This window comes from Carettochelys insculpta, chromosome 30, assembly GCF_033958435.1.
Source record: "Carettochelys insculpta isolate YL-2023 chromosome 30, ASM3395843v1, whole genome shotgun sequence".
Taxonomy (NCBI): domain Eukaryota; kingdom Metazoa; phylum Chordata; order Testudines; family Carettochelyidae; genus Carettochelys; species Carettochelys insculpta.
In genome coordinates, this window is record NC_134166.1 from 3,860,032 (window position 1) to 3,874,214 (window position 14,183).

Sequence of the window (14,183 nt, forward strand, 5' to 3'; positions counted from 1 at the left end):
AGTGCCGGCGCAGAAGGCGTGTGGTCAGAACAGCGGGGTAGGGGCAGGACTCCTGGGTTCTCTTCCTAAATCAGGGAGGCCTGTTATCTCCTCCCTAATAATAGAGATGGGCCCAGCCAGAAGCCTCCAGATCCCGACTCCTCCAGGCGTTGGCAGGGGTGGGGAATTAACACCTAGATTGTGCAGCTGGGAGCCGATGTCAGACCCACGGGCCCTGTTCCGTCAGCCCTCCCAGTGCTCCCCAGTAAACGGGCCACGTCAGTGGCTCACCCCTCGCGCTCTTCATTTGGGCACGTGCAGGTTTCCCTGCTGGTGCAACGTGCTCCCTTTCCCTGGTGTGTGGTGCTCCCTGGGGAGCAGGGGTAGGGGAGGGCGGGTGGCAGGGGATCAGGCCCTGTGGGGGGAGGGCAGAGGTGCTTTCTCTCAGGCCTGGCACTGGGTGGCTGGGCCGACGGGGCTACTTTTTTTTTTTGTGCTGAGTTGGCAGGGGCTGGGGCAGCCGTTTATTGGACGGGCCGGAGAGCCGGGGGAGGAGCCCCGGGTGGGCTACAATAGCTTTTGTGTGCGTGCACAAGTGGTGTGCTCGTGGGGGCGGGCAATGGGGAGCTGCATTGTGAGAGTGTGTGGGGAGGGGCTGGTATGCACTTGTACATGGGAGGGGAACGGGGTGTGGGCAGGGGAGGGGCGGCTGTGAGTGTCCGTGGGGGGAGGGGCTGGGGGGGCGTTGGAGAGGAGGGGCGGTTGTGAACAAGTGACTGTGTGTAAGGGCGGGCGTGTGGGGCTCTCAGGAGGGACTCGGGAGGGGGGGCATATGGCCCGAGGGAACTCGGCTGGGGTCACCCCCATGGTTGCCAACGCGTGTGCCGCCCGGTGTCCCATGAGGCTGAGCCCTCGACTCGGTTCTGGTCCCGTAACAGTCTCCGGTAAACGGAGCGCCTTCATCTTCCCATGTCTGTGTGACGTGCCTCCTGTGCTGGGGCTGCTCCCTCTGGCTCGAGGGGCTCACACCCCCAACCCATTCTGCTCCCCATGGGCCGGGGCCCCAGCCTGGCAGGACGGAGGGGGCTGCAGCATCCGATTTCTGCTGGCAGGAGCGAGTCCCAGGGCAGAATCCCTTGTATTTTATCGAAGCCTCCTGGCCCCCAAACCATTTTGCTCTATAGTTTCTTGTACTCTTGTCCTCACCATCATGTCTGACCCCAGGGATGTTGGGGTGTCTGCATCTACAGAGGTCTCAGGGCTCTTCATAAACAGCTCGCTCCCCCTAATTTGGTAGGTGAGGAAACTGAGGCACATAGTCAGGTGAGTGCCTCAAAAAGCGCCACACATAGCCAACAGCAGCTCTCCCAGGGTGCCTGACACCCAGGGCCTTTTGCTTCCCCTCCCACCCGGTACTGGGATTGGAACCCAGGAGTCTCGACTCTCTGCCCCCTCTTCTTCAACCACTAGCCCCCACTGCTTCCCCCCCTTTGTAGATGCTTTTGAGCTAATTCAGTTACAATTGACCTCCCTCTCCTGCCTGCTTTCTAAACCCAGAGAGTGGAGGGCACAAACTGGAGAAGTGATTATTTTTTTTCCATCATCAAGGGGCTTTCTACCCCCTCCATGCAAAGGGCCCCAGGATATGACCTCCCACTCCCTAGCTCCCACACCCTGCCCCAGACATCCCGCAGGGCAGCCTTTGATCACCAGCCGAGTGGAAAAGCTGCATTGTTATCCCAGCCTGCTCTGGAGAATTTTAATGTTGTGGTTGAAGTGAGACGCCCCATTTCGGCTCTGAGCAGAGGTGTGCGGCGGCAGAGGCATTTCTGTCTGTCACGGTGTTGTGTTCCTGAGACCACCTGCTGGGAAGGGTGATTTATTGCAAGAAGGTGTGGAACGCTTTGGGCCTTGCCTGTTGTATTCTGCTTAGCCTCTTTTTCCTGGACAACAGCACTGTTTCCAGGAACATCTTTAATGTTTGCCATGGAAACTGCCATCCCTGTCGATCTCAGAAGTGCCCAGATCTGGTGATGCCATGAAAAATGGGGCCTTGACTCTTGGCTTGAATCTTGGCGTGCAAAACAAAGACTCAGGCCCCATGCGTTGCAAGATACTGCGATGTGTTCCGTCTGTTCCCTCCCTTTGATACCTCCCCACCAGCCAAGCCCTTTGTATCTTTGCAGGCCTCCTATGTGCAGGATTTTTGCAAAGCTCTATAACGTCGCATGAGACACTAGATTTTAAGCAGCTTGACCCTGTCGTCATGTGAGGACCAGCTCTTAAGAGTCCTGTGTTATGGAGGAATACCCAGACAAGTAGACTTTCCTGGTTATCATTGTTTTACTTGTGTGTGTTGCAGTACTAGCTAGATCACTGAGCACTGGGCAAACACAGATCTAGAAGATGCCTCCTGCGATTGTTCCTGCTATTTTTTTTTCCAATCCATGGATACAATAAATTTTGCTATGTGCACCAAGGCATGTGCGGATGTGCACCACCAATAAAATGCATGCGGACAACTGTGGGTGCTCTGCCAATCAGCTGGGCAGCACCTGAATTTCTCTTGGGCTCTCCGCTTACAGGGGAGCACTGCTCTAGACCCTTGGGTCTACCTCCCCCTTGGCATCCTGGATCTGTGTTTTGTTTCAGTGACTCTCACCTTTCCAGACTCCTGTACTCCTTTCAGAAGTCTGATTTGTCTTGTCAAGTTTCCCCTCACTTAAAAATTACTTGCTTACAAAATCAAACCTAAAAATACAAGTTTCACAGGATGCTGTTACTGAAGCACTGTGTGCTTTCTCATTTTTACCATTGGACTACCAAAGAAATGGATGGTAATATAAATGTGGTCCTTACTTCAGTGCATAGTGTACAGAGCAGTATAAACAAGTTACTGTATGAGCTTTTAGTTTGGCCTGGCGTTGCTAAGGGTTTTTTCTGTAGCTAGTTTAAAAGTAAGCTGATATTTAGGAGTCAATGCACCCCCTGGAAAATCTTCATGTACCCCTCTGGGGTGGTGCCCCCCCACTAAACTGTGCACTTGAGCGGCTGCTCTGGAGAGATTCAGATGCCACCCAGTGGATTAGCAGAGCCCACCCCCTCTCCCCTGGCTAGGTTTTGTTTCTGCTGGTGGTGCACGTTTGGACATGCCATGGTGCCCATAGAAATATTCCATACATTGATGAAAATTTTAGCAGGAACAGAGGTGCATTCAGTGTTCCATTTAATTTTTCCTGTCTGTGGGGGGAATAAATTTTATGTGCACCGAGGCATGTGTGGATGTTCACCACCCATAGAAACACAGGCTGCTGGCAGTGGGCGCTCTGCTCACCAGCTGGGCAGTGCCTGAAACTTTTCTGGGTGGCACCCAGGCGCTCAGCTTACAGGGAACACTGGGGGCACGAATCCCCACATCTCTCATAAGAATAAACAAAGGAGTGGGGAAATATTATCTGGCTCAACTCAGTTGTGCAGGAGGGAAAGTTGGAGAATTTTCCCCGATAGTTGGAGAATTTCCCCTTCTCCAGCTCCCTTATGGGATCCGATTTGTGAGTTCCCCCCCCACCCCCCAGCTTTGTTCAACCTTTCCCAGATTCTCTGAAACTGACATTCCTTTTCAGCACAGGGCCAGCGAATTTGCTGAGCTAAATATGTCTGAGCCAGTCTAGACAAGAGCTTACGGTTGGCTGGGAAAGCAGCCAATCCCGAATCATCTCTTTCTTCTGTGCCCCTCTCGGGATGGTGTCGCCAGTTGCGGAGCTCAGGGTTTAGCCAGAGAGAGGCTATTTCTGGGGCGGGCATGATAGAGCAGGGAGTAGGCAATTGGCTGTCCCCAAGCTTGCGGGTTTCCAGGAGAAGTAGGAGTAAAATGTCCATGATTGGGGGATGGCTGGAGGTTATTTACACACTCGGCTGGGCTTTCGGGCAATGTTTCATGCCTGCTCCTGGCAAGCTGGAGGCATTTACGCCAGGCTGGATCCCCAGGGATTTGGTTGTGTTTTGGCCCCCACAGGTGTAAACGGCTGTACAAGAGTGGTAGAGGATCGTGTCCCTGTCTGCAGGGTTCAGTATATTAATGTCCGCAGGATGAATGTTGTTTGAGGTTGGTGGCAGCTGGCCACTCAAGGATCAGAGCTGTGCTTGAAAAGTACGTATGCACCAGCATACTCTCACCCTGTTCTGGCTGGGGTTGTGCTGCTGAGCAATTATTTTTATCTGAGTGTGGAATAAATTTTGCTACATGCACCAAGGCAAGTGCGCATGTGCCAGCTGGGGGTGCTCTGGTAATCAGCTGGGCTACTGCGCCAGGGAATGGCTGGTGCCCAGAGGCCCCGACCAGGACTGGTGCATGTCTTTGTTGTGGCGGGGGGGCGGGGGGAGCCCTTGGGTAGCTATCCCATAATGCCTCAGCAAGGGCAGACCACCTGAGCAATGTGCATGCAAAAGCAGTGCCAGCAGCGGGCGCGCCGGTACCTTCTGGGATGGCTGGTGTGGATAGCCCAGGCTGTGGAAAGCTGGCTTCAGTTATTGGCTGTATCTCCTGCCTCAGTTTCCCCTCTGTAAAATAGAAGTGATAAAGCTTTACTCTGTCTAGACTGTGAGCTCTATGGGAGGAACCATGTCCGGCCCTGCTTGATCTCTGCCTAAGCCCTAATCAGTGTTCCCTGCAAGCTGAGCATTTGGGTGGTCACCCAGGAGAGATTCAGGTCCTGCCCAGCTGATTAGCAGAGCACCCACAGCTGGCAGTGTGTCTTCCTGTGGGTGGTGCACCTCTGTGCATGCCTTGGTGCATGTGATAAAATTTATTCCGCTTGTGGATTGAAAATATTGGCAAGAACCCTGCCCCTGATCCATACACGACCTCTGGCCACACGGGTGCTGCTGAGCCTTGGCTCGGGGTACGCAAGATAATATTCACTGCAAGTATTGTGTTATGATTCTCTCTGGCTTCTCTTTCAACTGGCAAATAATTTAATTTGTGAATAAGTGATTTTGTGCCGCCTCTGGCTCTGCAGCTACGTGGATGCTATGTCTTAAACCAATTATTTACTTTTTTTCTTGTGTCACGTCTGTATGTGTGTCTGTCAGTAAACGATTCGTTTCCAAGTAAAGATAAAACAGCCCACGCCATAAGACATCACTTAACACACTGGCGAGGCTGCGGAGACCTGTCTACCAGAGGGCCAATCTTTGCATGTCCTCTATATCCCAGCTGTGCCTGCTGGGTGGTCTCGGGCAAGTCACATCACTGCTCCATGCCTCAGTTTCCCCATCTGTAAAAGGGGGGTAACAATGCTGAGTTCCTTTGTGAAGCAGTGAGATCTATTGTGCAAATGCATGGTGCTGTACGACCACAGGAGATTTAAGTTGTTACTCTCAGGTGCTGGTCCTCGCTGAATGATGGAAGGACACTTTTTGATTAGCATCTAACACACACTTTTACCATAGGACTATCAAAGAAATGGATGGGAATATAAATATGGTACTGTAAGCTGAGCACTTGGGCGGTTGCACAGGAGAGATTCAGCTGCCGTCCAGCTGATTAGCAGAGTGCCCACAGCGAGCAGCCTGTGTTTCTTTTGGTGATGCACATCCATGTCTGCCTTGGTGCACAGAACAAAATTTATTCTGCCTCTGGACAGACCAAATTAGAGGGAACCTCAGTGTCCCATATATTTCCCACTTCTTTCCTGGAGAGCTTTGGAGAGCAGGGATTGCCGAGCCCCCCCAGCTTTTCTTCTCAGTTCATCTCTGAGCAGCATCAGGCCTGTCTGAGACTCAAATGTGCCCTGTAAAGATTGGGGCGCACGGGCAGCTAACAAAAATGGCCACGAGTTTTGTGTGTGTGCAGCTCTGGGCTGAGATCGGTTGCAGGAGTGAGCTGCTGCAGTTGAGTGTGGCTTTGTGTCGGGGCACAGGGGGGCTACTGACTCGTTGCTGCTCACCCCCTGATTTGTGTCCCCCAAACAGATCGACGAGATGCCAGAAGCCGCTGTCAAATCCTCATCCAATAAATACCAAGTCTTCTTCTTCGGGACCCATGAAACGTGAGTGGGCTTTAAAACAGGGAAGGAGGACGTGTGTGGCGGGGGAGGGGAACCCATGTGCGGGGGGATCCGGAGGCGGTGACTGTCAGAATCACTGGAGCAGCAGTCAGGCAAACGGACCAGTTGGCCAAGGGTTGAATCTTGGGTTCAAATCTCAGCTGAGCCATCAAAGGAGGCCCAGTCTCTTTCCAGCTCCATGCTCATGGGACAAGGCGTGTCGCTCACTGGCGCCGCTCCCTGTAAGCGGAGCACTGGGGCGGCCACCCAGGAGAGATTCAGGTGCCGCCCAGCTGATCAGCAGAGCTCCGGCAGCGTATGTTTCTACTGGTGGTGCACATTTCCCCATGCCTTGGTGCACAGACCAAAATTTATTCTGCCCACAGAGGGAAGAAGTTAGAGGGACCCCTGCTCACTGGGACAGCCTTCCTCCTTGTCAGTTGCATCGGGGCAGAGGGGAGGTTGAGACAGACAAAGGAGGAGCCCTCCCATGGAGGGACAGCAGACAGATAGTTAGCTTTGCTGGCGCCTTCCCCTTTCTTGTGGGGGTAACCAGAGCTGTCCCCTTCTCCAACAGACTGGCCCTAAAAATGAGATTCATGTCATAAACCACAGTGTTCCCATTGTAAGCTCCCTGCGGCGGGAATCACGTGTTTGTACAGCACCTAGCGCCGTGGTTTTTCAGCCCAGGACTAGGGGGCCCTAGAAGCCACTGCAGCAAATAATAAGAATGCAGGTTGAACCTCTTTTGTCCGGCACCCTTGGGACCTGTCCGGTGCCAGACAAGAGAGTTTGCTGCACCACGGAAGGTCAGTATTGTACTGCACTTTGCCAATGCTGCCGCTACTTACTGGGCTCTTAGAAGACATTTAGGGGTAAATTACAGCTAAATAACAGCACAGAACACAGAGAGCCAGGACAGGTGGCTGGAAACAAACTTTACGGGACCACGGGAAACTTGGCCACCCCTGTGATAAGTGGCCATCCGGCTAACTAAAATCATGCTGGATTATGGATGTTGCTGGACAAGAGAGTTCTGAATTAGAGAAGTTTAACCTGTAACAGAGGAGTTGCTATCTCCCTCCAACGCTGGTGAGCCTGTCTGCTTCCACCCTGCCCCCCCAGAACAAGCCTTTCCCAGCTCCCTTCTGGGGTGGAGCTGCATTAAGGTGTTTAATGCCACTAAGAAGGTGGGTTGATCTTGTGGAGCTAGGGGTTTGTGGAGGTTTGCTTTCAGGGTGGGTGGAGGGAGGGGGAAGCCATAGGAATCACAGTTTGGCTCATGGAGAAGTTTCAGGAGATTCCCAGTGACGTTACAAGCTCTCCCCCAGCCCCACAAAAACGCAGAGTTCTGTTGAAATAGGGCAAGATGCAGGGTGGGGCCTGGGGGGAGAGTCACTAGCCCCAATATACTAACAACATTCTTTGATAAGTCAAGTCCAGGAAATCTGAGCAGGTGTTTACAGAGCTCCTAAGGGACAAGTTGATCTTTGGTGAGAATTGGATGTTTCTGTCCATCGGGAGCCTTGGAAAACTCCAAGTTACTGCCACACTTGGTGCCTCAGTTTCCCCATCCCTGCCCAGCTGGGACGTTTGCCTTGCAAGCCACAGCTTGGGGAGTGCTGTGAAGGCGCACAGCACGTTGTCGGCCTTCATCCCGTCTTCCCTTTTCCACCCTGCAGGGCGTTCCTGGGTCCCAAAGACCTCTTCCCCTACGAAGAGTGCAAGGAGAAGTTTGGAAAGCCCAACAAACGGAAAGGGTTCAGCGAAGGCTTGTGGGAAATTGAGAACAACCCGACCGTCAAAGCCTCTGGGTATCAGGTGCGTCTAGCCTTTAAACCTCTCTGCTGGCCCCCAGCTGATTGAAGTAGAGCAGAGATCTTCCCTGGAGGTCTGTGCATGCTTTGGCCAGAGGCGAATCTCACCAGCAGTGACTACACAAGAGCCAAGGTAAAGACAGGCAGTTGTCAAGTGGGAGAGGGTTAGATCAGGATTCCTGGATTCTGCTGGAGGGGGGTGGGGCTCAGTGGTTAGAGCAGTGAGGTCTTTGGAAAAAAGGACCCCTGAAATCTGTTCCCAGCTTTGCCCCTGTTTGCTGAGTGACCTGCATCAGTTTACCGCTCCCTCTTTGTGTCTCAGTTTGTCTGTCTGTAGAATGGGGACAAGACGGGAAAGCTGACCTCAGTCTCTCCTGCCCTGATCCAAAGTTGGTTGAAGTGAATGAGAGCCTCATTCCCACAGCCCCTACAGATGGGGGCGTGAGTGAAGACAATATGGAAATTATTTCTTCCCTCTTCCTCCTTCCCCCTTGTAAGACTAAAACTTTGTGGGGAAAAAAAACAATCCCCGTCATGTAAAGTTTTCCCGTGTAAAATAGAACAATGCTGGCTTCCAGTACATAGCGAGAAGCAGGATTGTGATGACGAGTTTATTTTCCCAATCCTTTTGGTTCTGTCAAAAAGGCACTTTAGGGTGGGGGAATTTCTGCAGGAAAAGTTGGCCCAGTTCCAGCTGTTAATATCCTACTGTCCGTTGACGATGGAAGCAACTGATTAGCATCTCCACACTGGTTAGACAGCTCCAGGTCAGCACAGCCAATGGGCCCCTAGACCAGAGCCACACGCTACCCCCACCCAAGGAAACCCCAAGTGCCACCCCTCAATCAGAGCACCCCCGGTCAGCCACAACCCCATCCCCCGCTTGCCTGGAGGTGCCCCTCCCTCCTTCCTTTCAACAGTTCCACCCTCATCACCCCTCCAGTGATCCTGTGACCATCTCAGCTCCTTCCCCAACGGTCCTGTGCCCATCCCCGCTTGGCTCCTTTCTCCCAGCCATGCCTGCCTACCTCTGCCCCAACCCTCTTCCTCCGCCCCCTTGACCTCGGCTCTACCCCAGAGCTCAGCTCCCTCCTTCTCTTCCCAGCCTGTCCCGTTCCCCCTGTTCCTAGCCTGGCTCCCTCCTGACTCACTCACACAGTAACAACCTCCAGGCCCCGCTCCTGCCCTGCAGCTCCATGAATCCCAGCTCCAGGCTCCCCTCAGTCAGGATCACTGCTACGGCAGCGCTATTTAAAAGGACCAGGGGAGCAACAGCCTCCAGCCCTCTTAAACCCACCAGGCCCTGATACAGTTGTTCCCTTTGCTCCCCTCTGTTGGCGGGGCTGTGATTAGACCTCAGCTGGAGTTCTGCATTCAGCTCTGGCACCCGGTTTCAGGGAAGAGGTGGAGAAATTGGAAAAAGTCCAGAGAAGAGCCACAAAAATGCCCAAAGATCTTGAAAACCCGACCTCGGAGGGATGATTGAGATTTAGTTTGCTTGGCCTGGAAAAGAGATGGCTGAGAGGGGACAGGATAACAGTTTTCAAGCACATAAAAGGTTGTTACAAGGAGGGAGAAAAGTTGTTCTTAACAGGACAGGGAGCGATGGACTTATATTGCAGCGAGGGAGGTGTAGGTCGGACAACAGGAAAAACATTCTAACACTCAGGGAGGTTAAACACTGGAGTAAATTCTCTGGGGAGGTTATGGAATCTCCATCACTGCAGATTTTTAAGAGCAAGTCGGACACCTGCCAGGGATGGGCCAGACCAGGAGTGTCCAACCCTTTTTCACCGGGAGCCACATGGCAATTTTTTAGGTGTTCTGGGAGGCTGAACACAAAATAGCCCCAAACCACCCCCCAGGCTGAAACCCGGCGCAGCCCCAAACTGCCCCCCACCCCTGATCTTAACCCCCCTCGCGGCCCCAAACTGCTCTGCTGCTGGCTCCACACCCCAGGTTTCAGGGCGCTGCGGCAGCTGAAGCTGCTGTGGAAGCCGGCCCTGCAAGCCAGATAAAAAGGCTCCGTGGGCTGGATTGTGGCCTGTGGGCTGCCTGTTGGACACCCCTGGTTCAGATGGTGCTTGGTCCTGCCGTGAGGGCAGGGGGCTGGACTTGCTGACCTCTTGAGGCCCCTTCCAGCCTTGTGATGATTGTGACAGTTCTAGGGCCCCCAACCGGTATCTGGTGGAAGAAGCTGGGCGTGCACACGGGCTGACTGCACCACTTGGGAGGGGATACTGAGGCAGAGGGGGAGGAGATTTTCTGGGGTGCCCCCAGCGGTAGAGGTAGGAGATGAGGAAGATCCCTTGAGCCCTAGTGCAGTGCTTGAAATGTGAGCTCACAGTGTCAAGTGTGAGAGGCCCGTAAGGTGCCAGAGGGGACTCGTGTGTCTTCCCTCACTTGTCTCCTGAGCGTACCTGCTGCCACCTTCCGCTGCCCTGGTGTTTCGGGGCGGGTTCCCTCCACGGAGTGCAGCTTGTGCCGGGATCCAAGCAGCTCCGCTTTGCAGTCTCGCTGTTTGCTCGCTGTTTCTCCGAGTAGCCTGCAGCAGTCTGGCTTTCGGCTGTGATGCCCTCAGGTCTCATGAGCTTAGCGAGGGCTGGTCTGGGCTCTCTGTGCGTCCTTTGGCTATGGCTGCATAGGACCGTGAGAGTCCCCTGCTGCAAGGTGCCGTGGAACAGTCATTGGGGCGGGGAGGTGGCTGCTGTGTGGCAGATCACACCTGTCCCTATTGCAAAGGTCAAACTTAGAATCACAGAATGCTAGGACTGGAGGGGACCTTGAGAGGTCATCGAGTCCAGCCCCCTGCCCCAATGGCAGGACCAAGTACTGTCTAAACCATTCCTGATAGACATCTATCTAACCTGACCTTAAATATCTCCAGTGATGGAGATTCCACAACCTCCCCAGGCAATTTATTCCAGTGTTTGACCACCCTGACAGTTAGGAACTTTTTCCTGATGTCCAACCTAAACCTCCCTTGCTGCAGTTTAAGCCCATTGCTCCTTGTTCTATCCTCAGAGGCCAAGAACAAGAAGTTTTCTCCCTCCTCCTTATGACTCCCTTTTAGACACCTGAAAACTGCTATCGTGTCCTCCCTCAATCTTCTCTTTTCCAAACTAAACAAGCCCAGTTCTTTCAGCCTTTCTTCATTGGTCATGTTCTCTAGACCTTTAGTCATTCTTGTTGCTCTTTTCTGGACCCTTTCCAATTTCTCCACATCTTTCTTGAACTGCGGTGCCCAGAACTGGACACAATACTCCAGCTGAGGCCTAACCAGCGCAGAGTAGAGCGGAAGAATGACTTCTCCTGTCTTGCTCACAGCACTCCTGTTAATGCATCCCAGAATCACATTTGCTTTCTTTCCAACAGCATCACACTGTTGACTCATATTTAGCTTGTGGTCCACTATAACCCCAGGTCCCTTTCTGCCATACTCCTTCCTAGGTAGGTGCTTAGGCACAGAGGGGGACACTGGACGGACGCTACAGCCACTGCTGGCTGCCTGGTTCCTGCATCTCCAAGGGAATGTGCTAAGATGCTTGCCAGGAATAGAAGCTGTTAATTCATGAGCCAGGGCGTGGGGGGCACGAGCCAGCTGTGTAGACTTCTCTCTGCCCCTGAAGACTAGCTGGCAGTGGGGAGGGGCAGAGACAGGGCACTCGTCTTCTGACCGCCTGAGAATAACTGTCCCCCTTTGATCTTCCTTTGTCCGTCCGTTTGTCTTCTCAGCCGACCCAGAAGAAGAGCTGCCCGGAAGATGCTGAGCCTGAGCGGGAGCCGGAGGGCGATGGCGAGAAGAAGGGCAACGCGGAAGGCAGCAGTGACGAGGAGGGCAAGCTGGTGATCGACGAGCAAAGCAAGGAGAAGAACGAGAAGGCCGGGATCAAGAGGAAAGCGGAAGATGCCTTGGAGGTAGCAGTGCCGGGACGGGGGCTGTGGATCACAGACAGACCAGGGCCTGGAGGTGGGGCAGTTTTGAATTCAGAGCCCAGGGGATAAAGCCCAGGTCCTGCTCCTGAGACCCGGGAGCAGGGCTGATCTTGCGGGGTTGTGAGCAGGGTTCCCTGTAAGGCGAGCACTTGGGCGGCTGCCCAGGAGAGATTGAGGTGCCACCCAGCTGATTTGCAGAGCGCCCCCAGCAGTTGGCCAGTGTTTCTACTGGTGGTGCACATCCACACATGCCTTGGTGCACAGAATAAAATTTATTCTGCTCAGGGACGGTAAAAAATTGAGGGAACCCTGGTTGATGGTGTCCAGCAGCAGGGACCAGCATCTGGCGAGCCAGGACCCCTGGGTTCTGTTCCTGCATCCACATGCTGGTGTGGTCCCATGCCTGTGACCAGGGTTGCCTGTAAGCTGAGCGCTTGGGCAGCCGCCCAGGAGAGATTCAGGGGCTGCCCAGCTGGTTAGCAGTGCACCCACAGGCAGTGGTGCATGTTTGTACTGGTGGTGCGCATCCACCCGCATGTCAGGGCACAAAACAGCATTTATTCTGCACGTGGATGGAAAAAATTATTGGGAGCATTGGTCATGGGTGGGGTCTGTGCCTGCAGACAAAGGCCTTGCTCCGAGCCAGCTGAGGGCCTGGGGGCAGAGGGGTGGGAGGCAGCGCCAGGGTCCCAGTTGACTCCTTTCCGTTGGCAGGACTCCCCGAAACGCGCCAAAGAGGCGGAGGGCCAGGAAGGGGAGAAGAAAGTGGAGAATGAAGAAGGTCCCAAGGAAGGAGAGAAGCAGAAGCCCAGCCCCCCCGAAGGGGAGAAGAACAGCGACCCCACCGGAGTCCCGGACGCGCGAGAGGCCAAGCAAGAGGGGAAGGAGAAAGCCGCTGCAGAGGAGATCAGAGATCACAAGGAGAGGTAGGGACCGGAGCGGGGCAGGGCCTGGCACGTCACCCCTCTGCCGGAAGGGTAGGGGTCTGGTTCCATCAGTGCACCAGCCCCTGGGGTTCTGGCACAGGTTGCGTGAAAATCCGCCGGACTTTGCCCATTGGCTTCAGGAGGAGCAAGAAATGAGGGAGGATAGGAAACATAACAAGGCATCAGCCCATGGCTAGTGGGTGACCCCAGCCCCACCTCCCCTGCCCGAGGACCCGCCCCCAGCCAAGGACCACCCCCTGCCCAAGGAACCGCCTCCACTACGGCTGCTGGCTCCTGCCTACAGCCTCCTACCCCCCCCCCACCAACACAAACGTAATGGGGCAGGAGGGACCCAGAGCTTCAAGGATCCAGCACAGCTGCAGCCTTCCCCTGTCAAGCCACTAGCCCTGGTGCTGGGAGGACGGGCAGTGCGGTGCAGCCCCCAGCCCGCCTGCCCCAGCCTCTGCCACTGCAGGAGCAGGCTGGGGCAGGGAGCCTGGGGGCTTCGGGAGGAGCATGGGTGGTAGCAGGTGCAGGTCTTGCCTCCCCCTGCCCATGATACCTGCCGCCCGTGCGTCAACCCTGGGTCAGTAGCGGCCGGCCTGGGCGCTCCTTGGATGGGAGCGCTCCAGACTGAATCGGTGGGGATAGGATTACAGGCGCACAGCCCCCGGTCTCGGCCGCCTCCTGGCCCCGATCCTGACAGCCGCCTCCATAATGTTCCTCGCCCCTCACCATTCTCCCCATCCCTCTCCGCTCCTGCAGTCTGTAGCCGGCCGGCCTTCCCGTGCTGATCCGATCGTCTGGGCTGTTCCTTCCCCGCTGGGCTCCCTGGGTGCTAAACAGTTTTGTTCCTCCTCGGTTCGTCGCATCTGCAATTCGGGAAGAAGAAATGAAAAGAAACCAGTCCCACGAACCATCCCGTCTCTCCCTGCCCACCCGTAGCCGGGCGCATGCTTGTACTAGTGATTTCTAGGGGGCGCTGATCAGTTGATTTCAAATAAAAGCGATTCATGCCTTTTTACAATGTTTCCTATCACTTCCTACCCATTGCTTACTCTTCAGCGGGGCTTTCTTGTGGGTTTGGTGTCAGGGGATCTCTGGAAAGCAGGGGCAGAGTCAGAACCTGCCCAACGGATTGGGTCTCTTTCAAGAATTGCTGGATAGGTTTGTTTTCAAGGGGCTTCCCGGCTGTCCAGTAAAGTCCGATGAACTGCGCCATACTGTCATCTACACCAAGGGGCCTTGGTGCTTCTTGAGTGGTGTTAAAAGGGCCCTGGAGTGGGCAGGGAGGCCCCTTTTCTCTACCAGAACAATGTAATGGACCGTAGTGTAAATATGAATCGTCTGTTTCCAGTTCGGAATCTCAGGAGAGCAGAGGCAGGTTTGGGAATCTTGCTCTTTCGAACATGCACCAAAGAGGTCCCCGACCCTGCTCCTTTCATGGGATTCACCACTGAGTCAGGCTCCCTGCTCTG

The 14,183-nt window shown here is 54.5% G+C and overlaps 1 protein-coding gene across 2 annotated transcripts in view; it reads left to right on the forward strand.

The window, feature by feature from the left end:
• HDGF (heparin binding growth factor) overlaps nt 1-13,732 on the forward strand; it is a 32,499-nt gene extending 18,767 nt beyond the window's left edge. For both annotated transcript variants that reach the window (XM_074980985.1, XM_074980986.1), the window contains exons 2-6: nt 5,953-6,029; nt 7,709-7,847; nt 11,579-11,761; nt 12,494-12,705; nt 13,471-13,732. In XM_074980985.1, coding sequence (XP_074837086.1) covers nt 5,953-6,029; nt 7,709-7,847; nt 11,579-11,761; nt 12,494-12,705; nt 13,471-13,477 — 618 coding nt within the window. In that variant the 3' untranslated portion in view covers nt 13,478-13,732. The remainder of the gene's footprint in view (nt 1-5,952; nt 6,030-7,708; nt 7,848-11,578; nt 11,762-12,493; nt 12,706-13,470) is intronic.
• The last annotated feature ends 451 nt before the right edge of the window (nt 13,733-14,183 follow it).